The sequence below is a fragment of the Plectropomus leopardus genome, chromosome 17 (assembly GCF_008729295.1).
Source record: "Plectropomus leopardus isolate mb chromosome 17, YSFRI_Pleo_2.0, whole genome shotgun sequence".
In the NCBI taxonomy this organism is placed as follows: Eukaryota; Metazoa; Chordata; class Actinopteri; order Perciformes; family Serranidae; genus Plectropomus; species Plectropomus leopardus.
Genome location: NC_056479.1, coordinates 1,489,384 through 1,511,336, shown reverse-complemented (window position 1 = coordinate 1,511,336; position 21,953 = coordinate 1,489,384). Strand labels below are relative to the sequence as shown.

The 21,953-nt window shown below is 38.6% G+C and overlaps 1 protein-coding gene across 2 annotated transcripts; it reads left to right on the top strand.

The window, feature by feature from the left end:
• Positions 1–937: 937 nt before the first annotated feature.
• bcl2l12 (BCL2 like 12) lies at positions 938–18,393 on the top strand. Of its 2 annotated transcripts, none has more exons than XM_042505883.1 (8): positions 938–1,030; positions 6,241–6,421; positions 11,124–11,319; positions 12,105–12,321; positions 12,663–12,767; positions 14,508–14,584; positions 14,890–15,153; positions 16,005–18,393. In XM_042505883.1, the coding sequence occupies exons 2-8, from the start codon at positions 6,243–6,245 to the stop codon at positions 16,044–16,046; spliced, it is 1,080 nt and encodes a 359-aa protein (XP_042361817.1). In that variant the 5' UTR covers positions 938–1,030; positions 6,241–6,242; the 3' UTR covers positions 16,047–18,393. The 2 variants fall into 2 exon arrangements, with proteins under 2 accessions (XP_042361817.1, XP_042361816.1); XM_042505882.1 differs by lacking the exon at positions 938–1,030 and adding an exon at positions 4,377–4,518.
• The last annotated feature ends 3,560 nt before the right edge of the window (positions 18,394–21,953 follow it).

The window sequence follows — 21,953 nt, the reverse complement described above, 5'->3', positions numbered from 1 at the left end:
ACAAAATGCGCTTTTCAAAAGATTTTAAAAATTTGATAAATTATCTATTATTTTATTACATATAGCCCTTATATAAAAAAGTATTCAAACAATTTTGAATAGTGCATCCTGGTTTAGGCTTTTTTTTGGGGTTGTCCATGGGATAAACAATGCTGTCTGTAAAAGGTTTGACCATCTGTATTATTCTTATTATAAGACAGGCTCATTAATTATTACTATAAATCATTAAGTCTTTATTCTTCTCTCAATACTACCGTTAAAAATGCTAAAATGATTAACTGGATTACAGTAAAACCAAATAATATTTTCCATATGTGGTGAAATGTAATTAAGTACATTTACTCAAATACTTTTCTCTGAATTTTAGGTACATGAGCTCAACAAAATAGAATTTCTGCATAAAAATCATAAGAAAAGTTAATGAAATGTTGATATGAATTAGATTACCAGACAGTTTATAGTAGTAAGTACAGCTTAATCAATAAGTCGATTCACTGAAAATAAATTGACAACTATTTAAAGTATTTTTTCTAGTATTGTTTTTTTTTCTTCTTTTTGTAAATTTGAGGGTTTTTTTTAATTATATTGTTTTTTCCTTTCATTTTTCTTTGATTTTGACTTTTTAAATTTTTTTTCTAGGCTATTTGTTTAATAATTTAAGATTTGGGGGTGTTTATTCTTTTTGTAAATAGAATTTTAAGGGGTTTTGTGTGTGTGTGTGTACACTTACTTTTATTTTGCAATACGAACCTTTTGCTTGTGACAGAGTATTTTCACAGGGCTGTATTAGTACTTTTACTTCAGTAGAGGATCTGAGTCCTTCTTCCACCACAGAGAGAAATCCCGGTCACTGTGCTGGATGATGAGCTTCCGGCTGGAGTCTAGCCGAGACTCTTGGCCCAGATGGCCCCTCCCCCTCCGCGCGCCGTGCCGCAGTTACCGAGCAGTCCGGTGTAGCTGCGCACAAACACACGGGAAAGACGAAGACTGCGTAACTCTTGTAAAAACTCGCAGAAACTCACAAATACAGGTAGGAAGACATGTTTCTTTGGAGTTTGCCCCCGCCTGTGCTTTATTTACACCTCATGAAGTTACGGAAATGTTATTGTGTACCCAGTTATTTACCTGTAAACTCCGTGAGGGAGGAAAAGTTTTGTCCTCCGTAAATCAGTCCGGAGACTCATACATGTAGCCTTCGTTTACATTTTCAGTTGAGGCTACAGTTCAACTCATCATTAGTTTCTTCTGTGTACAGTTTTCTGTTGCGAAGGCGTTTGGCTGTAACAGGTGGTGGTGTTTACTGTTTTGTTTTTTTTTAAAAAAAAAAAAAGAGCGCAGTCATGTTAGCATTTCCTGGTGCTTGAATGGGAATTCCCTTCCGTCCCGTCCGGCCGGTGCGGATTCTCCCGCTCCCGTCCCGGTGTCTCGGCCCTATTTTCCTCCTCCTCCTCCAAGATGATTCTCAATCATGTTAAGTGTGCCTTTCAAAATAGAGTGTCCCTCTAAATCTATGCACTATTCCTCTTTTTTTATTTCCTCCCCTATTTCTCACATTGCGGTTTTTTTAATTGAATGGAAATGACGCCCTGTTGTCTCATGATCTTAGAGCTGCTGCCCCTCATTTCCCTCCATATAATGTCCTTCTGCTTAAAGTTTCATTTTTCAGAAGTCTATATATGTTTTTCTTTACAACACACGCTGGTTCGGCAGGTTTGTCTTCTCTCTCATCACCAAGAATGCCCCTATGAGCAGGAGCCCAAATGAAAGTGACATCAGAGCCGTGTTTATTACCCCTGAAGGTTATTGCTGTAGACTGTATATAAATATATCTTTATATACAGTCTATGGGTATTGCTCTTAGCAGTCGGTCCTGATGATGAGAGGACGCACCTGACATGAGAGTAGACAGAACAGGGACAGAGTCCTTCTTTCCACCTCTACGTTAAAACTTTACATTTATATAACAGGGTCATTTATACAGCAGTAATATGTGTAAAGAAGCCAGATGTACAGTTGTAATATTAAGTATTAGAATTACACATTGTTTCTGTTGTTATCTGACATGCTTAGACCTCCATAGTCATTATGTGGAACGTTTGATACTCAGTTTCTGTACTCCAACGTTCACCTTTGGGGGTACCCCTCCTATAGAGGGGTGTCTCCCGCCTTACCTCTCCCCTTTTACTGTTGTACTCCACAGGAGAGGTAAGCATCATTGCTCTCGCTGTAACGTTGGTATTTTAGCGCTGTAAAGCTATGTTTATAAGTTAATTTTTCAGCCTAAACTTGTTGTACAATATTCTAACATATTCCTGTGTCGCTTAATTTGTGTAGGGGCTCGAGTTATGGTAACATAATTGACAGAGGATTTTGGTTTTTACCTCTTGCTGTCAGAAATAAACGGAGACCGCCTCCAAAGATATCCATGGTTTGGGCTTTTTCCATCACAACACAACGCAGACAACACTAGAGTCCACCGGTTACATTTATACAACGCTGTAGTTATTTAGTATTTATTCAGGTTTAGGCATAAAAAACACTTAGGTATAGTGAGGGAAAAAACATGTTTGGCTTAAAATAACTAGCAGGGAATGTAGCAATGTATTGTTAAAAAGCAGCTGCTTTTGATGCAACTGTTCCTGCTTGGTAAACAGCCACAAGTTGCTGGAAAATGCTCATGTTTGGTGGCTAAAAAGCCACTGGAAACACAGCAGAGACTTGCTAAATGACATTCAGATTTGTTCTTTGTTGGTCTCGAGCAGTAGTCTGCAGCTTTGGAGGTATCCTTTCCACCTTCAAAAGGCATAGGTACATGGTGTAAAGACGTCACGTCACAGATGTAGCATCACACGAATCACTGAACATGCAGTCACTCGCTCAGTGAGTTCCTGCATGTTCACTCACAACAGAAAGTCAGTTACTGACTGAGAGCTCAACTGAAGTGAGAAATGAAGAAGAAGCAGAAGAGGGCAGTTATTCAGTTCACTTCGTTCAAAAGATTTGTTCTTTTGACCGAAACATCTATGAACGACACCACACTATCTCCCAGAAAGCCATATTTTACTTTCCCAACCATAGACTGTATATAAAGATGGACGATGCACCCCCACTTACCCCTGTAATGCTTAAGTGACACTAAAATATTTGGAATACGGCCGCTGCTATCTTGCACTGGTGAAGTAATTCAGAGTAGCAATATCCACGGTGGGGGAGTTTCCACTAAAACACCCGTCCAACCAATCGGGAGCAGTTTGGGGTTCAGTATCTTGCTTAAGGATACTTTGACACGTTGCCTGGAGGAGCCAGGGATTGAACTGCTGACCTTTCGATTACAGGAAGACCCGCTCTACCTCTGAGCCACAGCTGCCGGCGAGCGCATAGGCTGTCACAGCTGTTAATCATGGTCAGTGTCAATGTCATGTCAATCCGAAGTTATCATTAAAAAAACACCTCAAGGGTGATGCAAACTACCTTCAGTGTCAGAAGCCGTCTCGAGGAAACATTTTTTGATGTTAATGTGATTTTTTAGTTTGCCCTATTCACTGACATGGAGGGGTGGGCTTTATGACCTATACTGCAGACAATTCGGGTGGAAATGTTAGACTTTGCGGGAGCTGACATGTTGTCTATCTTTATATACAGTCTATGGTCCCAACTCATACTCTGATGGCTTTTGTCAGCTTTAACTGTTAGTTTCTTCACACCTCTCCAGCCCTTTTGATGCTGCCTGTTCAAGGGGGCGCTGTTATTTCGCCTTACCGTTTACTATATAAGGTACAATCACACAATGGGGGAACAGAGTTGCCTCGCCTTAAAGCTGGCTGAAGTAGAACCAGAGCCGAATCAACGTCTTTGTTACAAGTTTTAGCCAGCAGGCCGTGTTATGCGTGTTACCCACTGCAGGCGATTTAAAAAGCAGCTAGTAGCAGCTAGCAGCAGTTACCAGCTAACTCAAAGAAGAAGAACAGCGACCAAAAATGTGCCATATGACAGGGTAGGTACATGAGCCGATGCTCTTGTGTGATGCGACACATCTCTTTTGCTTCTGGAACTCCATCTAAAATCACATTGGGTTGGCATGAAGCCGCCATTGTTTGGTTCTGTATGAAAAAGCAAAAGTTCTTTGTCTTTGTTGCAGCAGTATTATGGGACCTCTGTGCTTCTCTCTCAAACCTTACTACTACATTTAGTAATCCTGCCTTCAGGACCCCTCTCTCACTCACATGTGTATCTCCCTTACAGCTATCCAACTGTTTGTATCTATTCCTTCTCACAACTTCTTCCCTCTCACTTTCTCTCCTACCAACACTTCCATTTTCCTCCTCCTCACTAAACCCAGTACTGTGGCCAACACAGTCTGTTTCTGTCCCTGCCATGCAGCCTACTACAATCTGTAAGAAATCTGTGGAAGAATATGTTTCCTAGACCTCTACACGCTGTCGATGTCCTCACTTAATATTCCCTACACTACCTACTCCTACAACCAAGTCCAGATGTTCGCCAATCCCAAATCAAATGGTAAATTGATTGTACTTTTATAGCGCTTTTCTAGTCTTATTGACCACTCAAAGCGCTTTCACACTACATTGTCACATTCACCCATTCACACACACATTCACACATGAACGCTGAGGCCAATGTACAAGGTGCCACCTGCTACTCAGTAATCATTCACACACACTCACACACCAATGATGCGGCATTGGGAGCAATTTTGGGTACAGTATCTTGTTCAGGGATACTTTGACATGTTGCCCGGAGGAGCCGGGGATCAAACCGCTGACCTTCCTATCAGAGGACGACCCGCTCTACCTCAAAGCCACAAGTGGTTTTATTAAGCAGTATTACATGCTTAATGTCATTTGAGCACAACAGTGATGTGGTTAGGACAGAGGTGCCTGCGCCGAGGTCCGCAAGCATCACTAAAGTGCTCAAATGCTGAAATATGAGTCTGGATGGACATGGATGCAAACTATAACTGCAGCTTGTGGAGACACACTACCACAAGGCGGTAATTGTAGTTACATTTCTGTGGGTGATCCTATGCTGTATATGTGTGTTGTCTCCGACACTGACACTAATAAAAAAAAGTCTACAAGGAAAGGGAATGTTAACTGACAGGATAGTCCAGGTACGTTTGTGTTTTGGCTTCACCTAGCCTTGGAGAGTATTTCATGAAGCTTGATTATTTCCTGTCTACTTAGTCTGTTTTTTTTCTGTGAGGCAGATTTAAATGACCCTACATGTGGTTTTACAGCAACCAGATTGATTGTTTTTTCATTTCAGTTCATCTTGCACAGACTTCAATACCAGTATCACAATATAAAGAATTTTTTTTGCCCCACTAACGAATGGGTTAGTCCACCACTTTGGCCCAGACTGAAATATTTAAACAACTATTACTATAAAGTCAATGATTCTCCTTTTGGTTTAACATGTTAGGATGCTAATATTTGCATATTAGCACTAAACACAGTATAGGTGAGGCTGACTAGGATGTCTTTAATTTTAGAGGTATTTTGTTTAAAAGCTACAGTATGACACATTTAAAGTTTTTGATAGTGGTGCTACATGGCAAGTCAGGGGTTCACCAAAGTTATTAGAACTGATATTGAGGATGATCAGTTTTGATGCATAAAACCTGGCTGTTGTGTCAGTTTACCACTCAGTACATTTACATGCACAAATTAGTCAAGCTACAGTCATAGCTCCATCAGGCCTTTTAACTGATCTACTGTTAAAACATTGGTGATTTTTGAGCATTTAATGCCGGACTTCATAAAATGTTTCTAAAATACCTGATCTCTGTGCTCTACCTTGTAGTGCTTCATTAACCCTTAGGGCCCGTTTTAATATTACACATTTCATATTTCAAAATCATGCTATTAAAAATATTATAAATTAATATTATTTTCTACTTTCATTGAGTTAATTTTTTTGAACCAACATCAGTCCTAATCATAACTATATCATTAAATATTGATGCTATTGAACTGAAAAAACCTAGCACAGCTGGTAAAAAATAGTACATAGTTCATATAGTACATACTGCATTATGTAGTGTAGTAATGACAGTACAAAAGACCCATCATACCTGATGTCTTCTGAGGATGGTTCTCAGAATCAGCGTGAGGGTCTAAGGACACAGGGATGCCGTATATTGTAAAGCCCATGGAGGGAAATTAGGATTTCTGATAATGGGCTTTATTAAATAAAACTAACTGTCTTTCTGTTCCACAGTGATGTCAGAGTCCATGTGCCGCTCTCCCTCCACCTCCTCCATCTCCTCCATCTCTCTGGTAGAGATCAAGGCTGAGACTCACCTCGTCCTCAAAGCTTTCCTGCATCGGACCATTTCCATCCCTCTGACAGAGAGACCTGGGACGGTCGGAGGGGCCTACAGAGATCACAACAAGTACAGGTAATGGAACTCACCACTCTGGGATTCTGCTGTGATGTTTTCAGGATTTTTTTTTGTTGGTTTGTTTCACTATTATCAACAACACACTCATCTCCTTTCACCTTAGGCTATTTACTGATGTCAAAAATGGATCAAATGTATAATTATTTAATGTTATTCATCTGTTTGTGTCATCTGTCTTATTCCATCTTGTGTATTTCTTTGAACCTCTAACTTTGGAGTCTGTCACACAAACTACAGATATAATGGCTTGGTATTCTTGCTGATGAAGTTAATCACACTTGTTAAATAGAAAGTTGCTCTCAGTAGAGTGCAGATCTTTGCCAGGCAGCCACCCAAGCTGATTGTGGCCACTTTGAAACACTCTGTGACTGCTGCAGACACGCTTCAGAAACTTCCCAGAAACTCATAAAAATATGCTCCTCACATATGATGGAGTTGCGGCGTGTTTGGGGTTTTCCACTGCTTATGAAACATTAATAAAAACAATAAAAATAAACTATAAAAATTTGAAGATGAATTTAGTTTTACTATCTAAAATACTGTCCATAACTGGACGTTGCATGGTATTACCTTTGTCTACACAGCACAACAAAGTAGGAAATACAAACCATAACACAAATAAAATATTACACAAAGTGGCCTGCTTGCTTTCATGTGGTCGAAGCACAAATATCAAGAAAAAAATTAGACCAAATCCCGGTGTGGTATAATGCCATGCTGCAGACTGAACAAAACCAGTCATGGCAGCTAGAATGAGGTGCAGCTGAACCCAGTGGAATTCTCCCTCCTGGCTCCCAACAATCAAGATGGCAGCAAAGATAACGACAACGTGGACCGACAAAGTGGCAGCCTCCAGGCTAAAACTGAACTACAAGAGATCCTCAAGCATACATTTATAAATGTGCACATAGAAAGTGAGGCTGAATGGTCCAGGAGTTTTTAAGATTGGCTGCAGAAACACTGTTGATGTTTACAGCAGGAAAAAATAATTCAGCCATGCAGTGATGATGATGATGATGATGATGACGATGATGATGATGATGATGATGATGATGATGCAAATGTGCAGCAACTCCAATTAACACAACCAAAAGCTTGATTAGCTTATGGTGATCAAAATGTCACAATATGTCATTTATAACTCAAACTCTATCATTTATTTGAATGTACATGTTTTCCATTTGTGTGGTAGTTTCACACCCAGTGCAGAATACGCTGTGCAGTGGTATGAGGAGAGTCACAAACAGATGGAGTTTCATTTCAATGAGTCAGGGCAAAGTGAATGAATTTAAAGGCTTAGACAAATCTCAAACTCGTCCTGTTGTCTGACAACAGAAACACACAGTATGTAAATGACAAAATCTACGTGGTGATACACAGTGATCACAGAGAGCAGGAGCTGCAGGGTGCTGTGTACATAAGACATAATAGTATTATTTATTATTATTGTTAAATTTATTTTATTTTAATGTGACTGTTGCTTAGTCTGAGACTGGAAAAAAGTATGTGTAGAAAGCAACTATGACATATATTTTTAAATCATTGTATGATAAAAACTGTCCACTGCAATAATATAGAAGGAAACTGAATTATCCAGAGAGACCATGGATCACAAAAGAGCTGCAAAATGCCTGTACAAAAATATAGATACAAAAATAAGTTGACTTTTAGTATTACAGGAGTATTACAATAAAATCCTAGAAAATAACAAAAATAATATTAAGGCACATGGGATATATTAAATTGAATTATTAGAAATAAAACAACTAGCTTATAGTACCCAGATTATTTTACTGATAATGATAAGAAATATAACAATATGACTCATGTGGTGGAGGGGTTCAACGACTTTTTTGTGAATGTGGGTTCTAAACTGGTAAGAGAAATAGATGACACACAGCCCACAGAGAGAACTGGAGTGGAGGAATATGGAGACAGTAATCCAAGCTCAATTTTTTTGAAAACTGTAGAAAAAAATGAAATAATTGACATTGTCAATAAATGCAGTAACAAGTCATCTAATGATTGGAATGACATTGATAAGACTCTTTTGAAGAAGGTAGGGTATTGTGGACCCGCTAACTTAAACCTGTAACTTGTCATTACAGTCTGGTATATTTCCAAACAAAATGAAAATGGCTGAAGTTAAACCGCTATATAAATCGGGGGACAAGCACCAATTCACAAATGACAGGCCTGTGTCATTACTTTCTCAAGTTTCTAAGAATCTGGAAAAACTATTTGTCGCAAGGCTAGATAACTTCATGGAAAAACACAACTTCTTAATGGACAGTCAGTATGGTTTTAGACCAAAAAGATCAGTTTTATGGCACTAATGGAACTAACATAAGACATTAGAAGTAGCATAGACAATAAGAAGTATGCAATTGGAATATATATTGATTTAAAGAAAGCGTTCAATACTATTGATCATGACATACTGTTCAAGAAAATGGAAAGGTATGGTGTACAAGGTATTATGCTAGATTGGCTAAAAAGTTATATGGGGAACAGACAACAGTTGGTACAGATGGGTGACTTTAAGTCATATTGTCTGAAAATTACTTGCGGGTTCCCACAGGGTTCAGTTTTGGGATTGTCATTGATCATTGTCTATTTTATATATGAATGACATCTGCAAGTTATCAAGTATTCTGAGATTTGTTATTTTTGCGGATGACACTGATATATTTTGTGATGGGGAAGCTTTACAGCAGCTTTTGGAAATGGTATCAGCTGAACTGACAAAATCACAAGTATGGTTTGATAAAAATAAACTGTCTTTAAACTTGCATTTAAATTATTGTGTGGCGATGTGGGGCAACACCTGCAGAAGCACCTTACATCCACTATGCACACCACAAAAGAGGCCATGAGGATTATTCATAATGTAGGATACTATGAGCACCAAAGCATTGTTTTTATGAATGTCTGCATAATAATTTAAAGCAAGAAAGAAAAGAAAAAAGTAACTCACTTGCAGGTAACATTCAAAGACTGTTCTGGGGCAGAGATGAGGGATATTTCTATAGAGGGAAATTAAATTTAAAACAACCATCTGTACACAGGACTCTAAAAAGTATGTGCATGTCGGTGTGTGGGGTGATTCTGTGGAATAGTGTGGATGAAGGAATCAAACACAGTAATAATCTGGCACAATTTAAAAAGAGATACAGAAGCGTGATTCTAGAAAGATATAGAGATCAGGAAGGAGGAAATATGTGAAAAAATGGTTTTAGATTGGCATTTCTATTATTGTGTATTATATATAACTGTTGTAGTATAATTATGGGTTACATAGCATTATGTATTATACTTTATAGACTAGTGTATATTACTAGGTACGATATATAAATGTGGTATTATAATTATATTGTAAATATGATTGTAATTATTGTCATAGTATTGCATATAGCACATATAATATACTGTGGCTTGGTATGCATATGGTCTTGTATTATTTGGTATTATATATCATGTAAGTGTCGTATTACAGTTATGTCATAAATATGTTTATAGTTATCATCTATTATTATTTGTTATATAATGTAAAAGATAATTTTGTATTATGGTAGATATAATAGTGCATACTATGGACACAGTTTGAGTTGGGGTAGGGCTAGAGAAGCTTCTTCCTACACCCTCTCAGTGAAAGGACAGTGGTGCTGCAGTTTTGACTGACATTTGTAAACTATATGTACTTTTGTTTCTATTTCAGCTATGTTGTTAAAAAAAATATTTATTCTGTTCTTTCTTTATTATTTGTTGTTCGAAGTAAACAAACAAACAAACAGTTGCTGCCTTTACGTGCTCCTCAAAAATTTCGTACTTCCCTGTTGTGCAGTCATAATTACGACATACATGCATTCAAGTGCTCTGGTAAGAAAAAAGCAACAAAAATGGATGCCTGAAGTGAAAAGGTTGTTTTTCGTGACAGAGCTATGTTAACACACAGCTAAGTAAAAGTTGTTATCAATGTTAGTATACTCACCCGGCATGCTTTATAGTAATAGTTTGCTTGCTTGCTACAGTTAAAAAATGCATATACTAAAATGTGCAACTACTACAAGTAAATGAGAGCTACGAGGAGCAATATGATAAAATATATTGTATGTTTCCATACTTTCTGCCAGTTCTGCTGCCCTGAAACGTCACACAAACTTCACAACTCGGCAACTCGGGTATCATTGAAATTTCCCAATTTCCCACTGGTACTTACGACTTTAAATGGCTGTTCATGTGCTCGTAACTTGTAAATACGATATTTAGGAAGGCAGCATATGACTCATTGTTTGGAGATTTTGTCATCAAACTAAATACTTAAATGACCATTGTGAAGTGTGAGTTTTTGGTTCCTTAAGAGGCAATACAATCTGTTCAGTCATCTCTGAGTATATTGGGTGAAGTTTCTTGACTGTGACTGTAGAAATCAAATATCAGTAATGTGCTGATAATGCGATTAAATGATACAATAGACAATCACATTCTACAACACTGCAGTTTTCTGACAATATGAAAGTAAGGTCATGTGATTTATTTTTTTTCAAATGGATTTTAATGATTGTTACTTTTGAGTGTGCTCATACGGTGAGAAAAGTAGAGGCATCAAGGATCACCCTGAGTTAAAACAGTGTTGAATGCTGGGATACCTGTCTTGTACCAGCCCAGTGGTTAACCAAGCTTTATCCTCTCCATGCAGCTCCAAGCCACAGCCAAAAGCAAAGGATGGGGGGGAAACTCAAGCTGAAGATGCCAATTCAGGAGACGAGAAGAACAGTGGATTCAAGGACTTGATAAAGCAGCTCAACAGCACACGCCGTGCCGCCAAAGACCCCAAAGGCTCATTGGACAGGGACAGTAAGGCAAAACCATCACTCCTCAGAGACCAAATAGAAGTAAGGAAGTGTTATTTTGTTCATATGTTTTTTTTAAATAGTAACAATAGTCAATAGTCAATATAAACTGATGTTTTAGATAAGTATTTGGCTGATAGCTGAAAACAATGTTTTTTTTTTTGTTGTTCATTTTGTTTGTTCTTGCACCGTTTGTGCCAGGGAAACAAAGAAATCATAACTTTATATAAAAAATAACCAGTTTGAAAGTCATTCAGTCCTTCATTACTCTACCTTTAAATGAGCACCATTTCAATCATACACACTTATGTAACAGTTTTTAATATAATTGTCTTTTAAATTTCTCTTTCAAACTCCTGTGTTTATTAAGTTTCTCACCAACAACTACATTTGACCATGTTACATTGGAACACATCAGGATAACATTAGAATTTGCCTTCATCCAATAATCATTTTTACTGGATAGAGCTTGAATGCATCATAATGTAGCTCAGTGTAACCTCTGTTAGCTGTTAGTTCCAGTCTCCAGCTGCTATCAGCTAACAGTTCATGTTAACTTGCTCTTCTCCTGCTGATTTCAACAGATTTCAACAGATTTGTTGTTCACGATGTAGCATTATCAGGGGAGAACATTGTGTGGGCCCTCTGATGCATCCAAAGTCAGTTTAATGTGTTGTTTTGTCTCAACAACATTACAGGGAACCAAACAGTTTTCTATCGTCCCCGACGACAGTTAGCCAAAGTATATTACTGAAGATGAAATATTATCACACCCACATCAGAGTCAGCACAGCCTTAATATTAAACAGAAGAACCTGTTCCCACAGGATGATGTCATATCCCCCTCCTCTACATCAGAGGAAGAGGACATCGAGAAGAAGAAGAAGCTGAGCCGCAAGAAGTTCAGGAAAAAGCTCTCCAAGATCTTTAGGTTAAAGTTAGAGAAAGACAAGGACAGAGAGGGGTCTGATTCTCCTCCTCAGAGGCCGACCACACTATCAATCAAAAAAGAACCAGAGCCCTCTCCGGCCATCGTCTCTCCCAGTAAGCTCCTCCATCACTCTGTAGAACTACACAAACCAGCTCTTATTTTATCTGTAGTTTATGTGTTTGCTGCTAAGCCTGGAGTTAAAATGTCAATGTGGAGTTTTTTATAGCTTTGAATCTGAATCCCATAATATTTTGTGCCTCCAAACCAGTATGTCTATCACTGTAGGGTGCACTGCAGGTTAAACTGATAAACACAGAACTCTGATACACCTCTGATTGGCTTTGCCTCTAAGCTATGTTTCTTTGCACATGTGAACACAACTACACTATACTACAGTAGAGAGTGGTAAATGTTGAATGTTTGATGTAGATGTATGGTTCTCATGTTGATGCAGACCACCCTCCTGAGTTCTATGATGAAGTAGCAGAGAAGCTGGACAAGATTGCCCAGAGGTCCACCAGTATAAAGAAACTTAGACCCAAAACCCCGCCTTCTCTAGGTAATCACACACACACACACACACACACACAGCTTTATACTGTATGAAAAGTTTCTTTAAAATAGGGAAGTGCCCAAACCTGTAGTTCCTCTAATGTCCACTTGAAACTTGCTCCAAATCAGAGTTAATCCCCGTAGACCCCCAAGTTAAATTTCCAAACTTTACAGCAGTAAAATACGTTAACAGCCTGGTACAAAAAAAAAACAGTTTTGGTCTCTACAGCTAATTTCAACATTCATGACACTGTACCGGAAGTGAATTTTTATTTAACACACCTGTTTACCTTTTGTTATAGTCAGTAGACAATGTCCTCAGGGTCTCAGACTCAAACTTGAGTCTTGAAAACAAAAGTCCACAAACTAATGTAACATCACAGTGGCTACATCCATTATTCATACAGTCTGTGGTTCACCCACATAGCCTAGTTAGTGAGCCTAACACAATCCCAGTAATGCTCACAACTGCATCAAGGAATCCATTAGAGATCCATTTAAACTATAGCAGAGACACAACAAACAGTGTTAAAGTGAAGGAAAGATTTCAGTGAGGAAAATAAAAAAAGAATAATGCAAACAACATCCCTAAAGCTGAAGGCATTGTCTGCTGTATGTAGTCTTTGGTGTAAAACATATCTAACAAACATCCTTCTCAAAACTTAACTATCCAAAAAAGACATTTTAACTCTTAGGGAGTGTTTGGCGCATTTTACGCACTTTTCATTCTTAATTTTTTGACAGTTTTGTCTGTGTTCATGCATATGGCATACATGTTGAAACCAAGTAGAACTGCAGTTTTTGATCCCACAGCCATTAAAGCATAAAAACATGCTTGTATTATTTCTGTGTCATTCTGGGATTTTGCCTTGGAATTTGTCAATTTTTACTATTTTCCACCTGATGACATAATTTTAACAATATTTGGCCTATAGAAAAAAAACATGCTATTTCCACTAGGTGCACTGTCACAATCAATGTTGCTCCAAATCACTGACATATCCCAGACATCAAACAAAAAAAAAAGTTTTATATTGAAAAAAATCTGTCTGTTTGTTTTGGGTTTTTTTTTGGTTCATTCAGGGTTTTTTTCCATATAAAATCATAGTGGTATCATAACAAAACCCTGGCATTTAAAGGGTTAAACTCTGAACCTTAATGAATATTTGGTAGTCATGTCATAGACTTTATTATTATTATTATTATTAAAAATAAAATCAATGAAAGTAGAAAATATATAAATATATTAACATGATATTTTTCAAAGCTTGATTTTGAAAAGCACATTTTATGCACAGAGTAATACAAGTGTGTGTAATATTAAAGTGGGTCCTCAGGGTTAAATAGCGTTAAGTGTTTCCAGAGTTTTAGATTATGCTTCACCACAGGTGATGACACACTGCACAGATGTGGATACACATGTACTCCTTGCACTACAGAGGTCTCAAACAAAATGACCACACCACAGCATGTGGCCACTTAAAAGTATCACCCTGTACACCAGTAGGAGGCAGTGTTATTCTACTAAATGACTTCTGGACCTGAATACACTCATGGATCTCTAGTTCAAAATGCAATACCTGATTTGTTTTTCATCTGCTCACCAACACAGGGAGCCTCTGCTACACACCAATGTGTGGAGGGTTTTTTTTTGGTCTGAATCTAATCTAAAGTGTAGACACAGACTAAGCGCTGTGGGACCCTCACTGACCCACTGACTGCAAAGTTGTTGCCCGTGTTCTTTTAGGAGTTTGTGAGAAAGACGCAGTGGTGCAGCAGCTGGCTCAAGTGCTGTCGTTAGAGGGAGATTCTATCAACACAAAGGTAAGTGGTTCATTATCATGTATGTTAAACTGCAGTTTATAGTGAGACTTAAGATTCTGGGGATTTTTGACCGACAAATTTTGTGAAGTAATATCAGTAAACTGCAGTCAACTTTTGATGTTTAGCAGTTATGCTATGCCAGCTACCACAATACTGTATCTGCAAAAAACACAGCTACAGCAACAGCTACAGAGACAGATGGATATACAACTAAGTATAACACGCAGAGAAAGATTTCCTCACATATGTTTATCTGTGTGCACGTGTTAACTGGCTTACACTGCAACCTGCATGTCTACTGACAGATCCAGTCGGACCCCTTTCTGCGCTCCAGCTTGGCTCGTCTCTCCTACGCCTCTTTTGCCAAACTTCTGGACACTTTCAGCAGTATTCAGGTATCAAGAGCCCCGGCCCTGCAGCCAACAGCTAGTCCAACTCTGCGACGCATGGCTGTCAGCATGGAGGTGTCACGGAGGATAGTGACGGCCACAGGCACCCACCGCATGCAAGGCTATGCAGAGTGCTACATGGAGACCTTTGCCCCCTGGGTCAAGAGTCAGGGAGGATGGGTGAGCGATCTAATAAATCAATTAAATTCTGTCCCACTATTTCATTAAAGACATATAGAAGCTGGTATTCAATTATTGACCCAATGTTAAACTGTGTAATTACCTGCATGAATGAGGTAAATAAAATACTGGAATAATAATAACAGGAAAACTAATAATGAGTTGATTAATTCAATTCCACTTGTTTCTTTTTAAACTGATGTTAAGGTGAAATTTTGTTGGGTTTTTTTAACCTGGAGCCTATTTTCCCATGTTTTTGTTGCCAAGTCACTCATATAGACAACAGTTTTTGATACTCTGCTATTAAGAGAGACAACAGCACCAAAAGCTGCAAAGCTGGCTGCATTTTGATCCCTACTTGCAATTGCACACCATTAATTTACATCCATGATAAACGCATGTATTTGTTAGCGACTGAGAGAGAGACCTATAGCTGCAGCAGCTAAATGGGCTGCAGTGTGCTCCCTGCTGGCAATTGTGAACTGTAAATGTACATCCACAAAAGTGTGTTTTTTACCACTGACAAGCTCAGATTGTTAATGTAAGTGTCATAATAATACGTTTAAAAAATCGAAATAAATTTATGATAAAAAAACACCAGTTATTGGCAGCATTTCATTCATTAAAAAGTCTGATACAGAGTTTGCTTCTGTTAGCCAAGGCTACAGACCCATTAAATACATGTTTATCTGACCCGCTCAAAGCATCCTTCACAGTCTGTGTGGTCATCAGGGCCTCAAGGACAAGTGCAGATTAAAACATTTAGACTCTTACACCTCTGACTTTTGGACCTACAGTATGTGGATTTTCTTTGTTTATAATTCTCCTCCACCCTTTTGTGTCCTCTGTAGGAGAACGTGGTGCACCTGGAGGAGCCTGCAGAGTACGACTGACTGCCCTGAGCTCTCAGGTGTCTTTTTGTTCCACTGGTTGCTGAACTCTGGATGATGACGTTGAAGTGAAGAGAGGCAGGTGGATAAGCTTTCCCACAGAGTCTCATCTGGACTGTAACAGGACTCTAAAAGCCTCTGTGATTGATTTAAGTCTGGGATGGAGGCATCAGACAGTGTTCTTACTAAAGGTTACTGTTTTTATACTGTCAGAAGAAGAAATTATTTATAGATTATTTTATTAAAATATGTGTCAGTCAGTTTGAGAGTGATAGCAGGCTGTGATGGTGTTTTGAGTTTGGCAGTGTGCAGTTTACAGTAGGATCATGATTTAGGCCTTTAAACAAGCATTTTATTCTCTAAAGTCCATTGTAGAATGTGTGATTTTGGGCAGTCCCAGACGAAAAATGACCATCATGACAGAAATGTCACAATATCTTTGGTTGTGGCTCTAAAACGGTGGTCCTAGGTCACACAGTGAGAGCGGTTTAAAGATGGCCGTTGTCATGGTTGTGCAATCAAAGACAGCCTGGGATCAATCCTGACAGTGTCAGAAATTTGGGATGAGCATCTCACTAGCTAATGAAACTACCTAGTCTACTAACCAATCCATAGAAATGCAGCATGAGATGACGCTCTGATCTGCACCACACTGCTAAATGCTAATAGATGCTAATACTTACTCCGAGCTGTCGTTGCAAAACTGGAGTGCCAAGTTGGCCTCTTTTCCCGTCAGGACCGCGTCCACATTCTCCTCCTCTTGTTCAGGCTTTTGACACACATAAATGCCGCTTCAGCAAGGGCGCCACTTAACTTAAGATTTGCTAAAATCTCACAGTCTGCAGGAGGCTTTTCTCTGTTTAGTGAGATAATTACACTTGTAACAGTTGCAGTTTTTTACTCTCAGGTCCCTTACAAAAGGCCTCTTTCTTATACTATGTTCTCACAATGATAGGAAGAGCTGACAGTGAAGGATCAAAGACAGTCATGCTCTCCCTAACATCCACACACAGTCACCAACTGCTCCTTCTCACCTGCTGGCAAGCAGCTTCGCTGAGAGAGCCTAAAGCTCACAGAGGTTTCATATCGCCGCCAGATCAACCAAGATCATGTGTCATAAGTTTCATAATGATCGATAGATGTGAGTGTAGTCTATTTAGCATAATATGCTGTATTATGCCTTTGCTGAATTTACCATGAGCTGTAATGAGCTAGAGAGATGACACTTGGCAACATAACTGGAAATGTCCTAATGCTTTACCTTAGATTTGATCCCAATCGGCCTGATGGGTGAGGTATAGTTCAACTGAACTGAAAACTTTAAAAGGCCACGCCCTTCACGCTATGAGTCTGATTGGCTTGAAATTTGCAAGACATCTACATCTGAATGTGCTTTACAAAAAACCCATCTCTGGACAATGAAGGCTGCATGACGGATGTTTTGCTAATTTGCATAATGTGAAAAACATGACATCTGCTTTTATGACTGTATCAATACAATATATGGTATACAGCATTGCAGGGCGGAGCTACACAATTACATTACACATAAACACAAATTATTATTATTATTATTACACGGTTTTGAATATTCAAATAATTGGAACTGGTTGATTGATTGATTGATTGATTGATTGATTGATTGATTTATTGGTCAGAAAACATGGCCAACATCAATCATGGTCTTTGTAAAGGGCGGGGCTTAGATAGTAGGCTATAGCTCAACTTGACTTCTAACAATCCTGATCAAACTCAGTGGAGACATCCTGCACCAAGTCCTGTACAGATAAACCAAGTTTCACTCACATCAGATAAAGTCAGAGCAAGAGGTGGGACTTTTTTTATGCAATTATGAAATGCTGCATAAGCCAAAGTGATAATGAAATAAGTGTGTGATTGGTCTCACTACTCCTTTAAATTAGCTGCGATGACTTTATTTTTAAACCCTAAAACCATCTCATTACTGCTTGGGACTTTGATTTTGGGCAGCTGAGCTGCTTCTTTCTGCTGGCCATGACAGGGCTGGAACCTGGAATAGCTGCTTGTGACTATATTTTTTATATTTGTTTGTTGAAGATACAATCTGAAGCATTTGATGAAAATATTCTATCACTGTCAAAGTCATTGACATAGACAGAAGGACGCTAAATGAGCTACTCAAACTGAAGTGGTGCTGTTTTCTATTGTGATATTATTTATGTTTGAACATAATTAAAGTCAAACATTGTGAACAAATGTGTATTTTTATGGTCCTGAAATATACTGACTATGCTATTATACAACTGAAACTCGATTTTACTAGATTTCACTAGGGGTAAATGAAACTGTTCTTTTGCTGTTTAAATACATATATTTTTTATGTCTCTGCACCCGCGATAGCCGACAAAAACACTGGTTCTGCCATTATGTATTTGGGTTGTCCATCAGTAGGTCCTTCCGACTGTCTGTCTGTCCCATTCTCATGAAGAGAATAGCTCAGGAATCTCTTGAGCAAATTTGGCACAATCATCCACTTGGATTCAATGATGATCTGATTAGATTTTGGTGGTCAAAGGTCAAGACCATTCTGACCATATTTGTCTAATTCCTGCCTTCATGTGCTCCCAGGAAATATCCTATTTATTGTATTTGCAAGTAGCACATAAACAGCCCTACAAAGTTGTAATTACAAGTGGGAAATTAGGAAATTTCTATGATACCCAAGTTGCTGAGTTGTAACATTCGCGTGATATTTCAGGGCAGCAGAAATGGTGGAAACACTGTCAACAACTGACAGTAAAAAAAAATATAGGATTATTTTGTTCCTAGTAGCTATCATTTACTTTTAGTAGTTGCACATTTTAGTAACTGCATCTATTAGCTGTAGCAAGCAAGCAAACTTTGAACTATAAAGCATGCTGGGCCAGTATACTTAAATTGATAACATAATAATTTCATAACACAAGTTGCTGACTTAATATCATAAATGCATGAACACTGCGGGCAAAACTCAATGTTTAGTCAATTTTTATCAATTCATGTATTAAATATCAATTTTTGATTACATGTAAAGTGCAATATGGTATTGATATTAACTGCTGTCCATGTTGAGTGACTCAGGTTAAATATTAAAATATAAAGAAATATAATATATGATATAAAAATAAAATACAACCCATCACCTTTGTGGCTTCCATGTTGTTTCTTCTTCACGACCTCAAAGTACATGAACGCAACAAAGTCAGAAAAACGACATCACAACTGATCTCAAAAAAACATGTTTTTGGCCATTACTCAAGAATTTACGCAAATTATGACAAAACTTCTTCAGTGTCTAACAGAATAAAATAAAGTGATGTCATTTTATGTCCCAAAGGTCAAAGGTCAGATTCACTATGACATAATGTTCTTCAAAAACTCATTTCTGTCCATTATTCCACGTCATTTCTCAGGAAAAGAAGGGGAAACATTTGTTCAGATCCTGAATCGGTGACTCTAATATGTAAACTTTGCTGTTTGTAGAGATCTTATGTGCTGCTGAGGGGAAGTTGTGCATGAAGCATTCATGTTTTAGAGTATTCAGCAACATTAATATTTGAAGCATTGTCTGTCATGGCTATATGAGTCTGGACAGACATGGATGTAAACTGTAAGTGCACACACTGTACTGAACATTACCACATGATTCAAACACTCAGTGATAACTTACTGCTAGCAAATGATCTTCATGTTTTTGCCATCATAAAAAAAGGTTGCAGTATATGCTGCAAATAAAAAAGACAAATTTGAATAAATACATGTTGTTAATACAGACAGTAAAGAATGACAATGTTTAATTAGAGGAATATTTTACGATATTGATGTGATTACATCAAAACAGATTAAAATAAGAGCACTGTGAAGCTGTGAAGTCACTGAACTGTATGTTCCAAGGGTTCGTATAGTATAAGAATCATATACAAGGCTTGAAGTTATTAACAAAGTGAACTAAGTGCTATGTAAAAAAAAACTTTGTTTTAATCTGTTTTTATGTATTTTTGTAAAGTGGTTCTACTTGTCGAAAAGGTTTTGCAACATTATAGAACCTGACTGAACACACAATGGAACCAGCAGGTTATAGCTGGTTGAAATTTGACAAAGTATCCGTTTAAGAGTCTTCTTTTCTTGTCATGCTGAATGTATTATTTCATTATCTGTAACATTTATCCTGTGCAGGGTTGTAAGGGCTGGAGCCTATCCTAGCTGACAGAGAACCATTCACACTTATATTCAAACCCATGGGCAATTTATAATGCGTGTATGCATTTTTCAAACATGGGTAAACCCACTAAAAATAGGCCATAGACCGCCTTCCCATTACCAGTAAGGCAGAGCTGTGTACACGGCTGGATGGAGGATGGAGGCCTTTGACAACTTTACAGTGGTTATTTCTCCTTATATATCTGTAACTTTTTTAGTCTTTCTTTCAAACTTGTTGCAGACTCCTTTTGATGGATGTTTTAATGCTGTTTAGGTGGAGATGGAGGGTAATCAGTGGTGGCTCATCATTGCATCTCGCAGGTTAAGGAGCCAAAATCAGTGTGTTCATCTGGGTGTTGTGTTCCATCAGTGCCGGTCAGAGCCAGTGGCGATAAAATGTGAATGCTAATTGTAACCTTTCCCGTTGCGTTAAAAAGCCAAATGTTAGCAGGTGTTAGCAAGTATTTTGGACAGTGGGAAAGAGGCTTTAAAGACAGACAACCAATCATGGTCACATTCACACCTACAGTCACCATTAAACCTTCATGTGTTATAACTTTGGGAAAACCGCAGAAAACCCACGCTGACACAGGGAGAACACGTTAACTGTGCAAAAGGCCATCCACTTGTCATGCGTACTTCACGCAAACAGACGTTGCCAGGATCGATCAACTTTTGCACCAATCACGATCCTCCTTTACCTGTCAATCTTCATTAGTTAGTTAGTATCAGTTCTGCAGCTTCGTGGGCTTTTGTCGGTCTGAGACGGAGAGAGAAGCATGTCGCCACACACACATGTACACCCATTTCTACAATAAATGAGTGGTCATAAGAGAGAGAGAGAGAGTGTGGATTCTTTCATCTTGTCATTAAGCCATCATGTTCTAACCGGACAACCTGTGGTGATTGCAGTAATTCAGAGTCAGCTCCTAAATTCATTCACCTCAATCACATTAACACCAAACAAGTTCTTATCCAGCTCTGTCAGTGACCTTTCATGTCTACTTATGGTATTTTAGGTATCCATCTGCATCAGCTGTTTATGCTCCAGGATGCTGTTACCATGATGTCAATAAATGCACATAGTGGGATGAAGCAGCACGGTCCTTATGTTTACACAACAGCACATGGCAATCAACGCGGACCGTCACCATGGTTAGAATTAGGCAACACAGTCACCGACATTTAGGATTAGGCAAAAGAGGCACACAGGGAGGTGTAAAAAACATCTCACATCCACACAGGAAATAAACTCCAGATTCCTGCATGAAAGTTGGTTGTTTTGGGACCCATCAGCTTCCCCACCCGCACCATATATTATGTTGTTTGCGGTATTGTTATTGTCTGATGCTGTTCCTCAGAGTTTCTTGTGCATGCGACCAGTTTCATCATGCATTCTCAAGTGACGCCACCTGTGTGAGTTGCATGGGGATGTGCCAGGTGCCATCTGGCCGACCAACAGTGTATAAAAACAAAAACGCTGGTTCTGTCCAAGCACGTTCTCATCTGATGTCATCCTGTCGCTTTCTGATTAGACGCTAATATGCCAAGAGCACTGACAGAGCGGATGTATCTGACAAGTTCAGAGTGAGAATGAACTGAAACTCCTCACAGAAGGGCCCTATCCGGACAGTGGGTTGGAACTGCAAACCTCTGCACCACCGTGTCGACCAATAATGGAGAATGAAATCC

Excerpts from the sequence above, each read along its gene's own strand:
- bcl2l12 (XM_042505882.1), top strand. The coding sequence starts at position 4,443 with ATGTCCTCACTTAATATTCCCTACACTACCTACTCCTACAACCAAGTC. Across the intron at positions 4,519-6,240 it reads CGCCAATCCCAAATCAAATG|TGATGTCAGAGTCCATGTGC; the intron begins GTAAATTGATTG and ends TCTGTTCCACAG. Across the intron at positions 12,768-14,507 it reads CAAAACCCCGCCTTCTCTAG|GAGTTTGTGAGAAAGACGCA; the intron begins GTAATCACACAC and ends GTGTTCTTTTAG.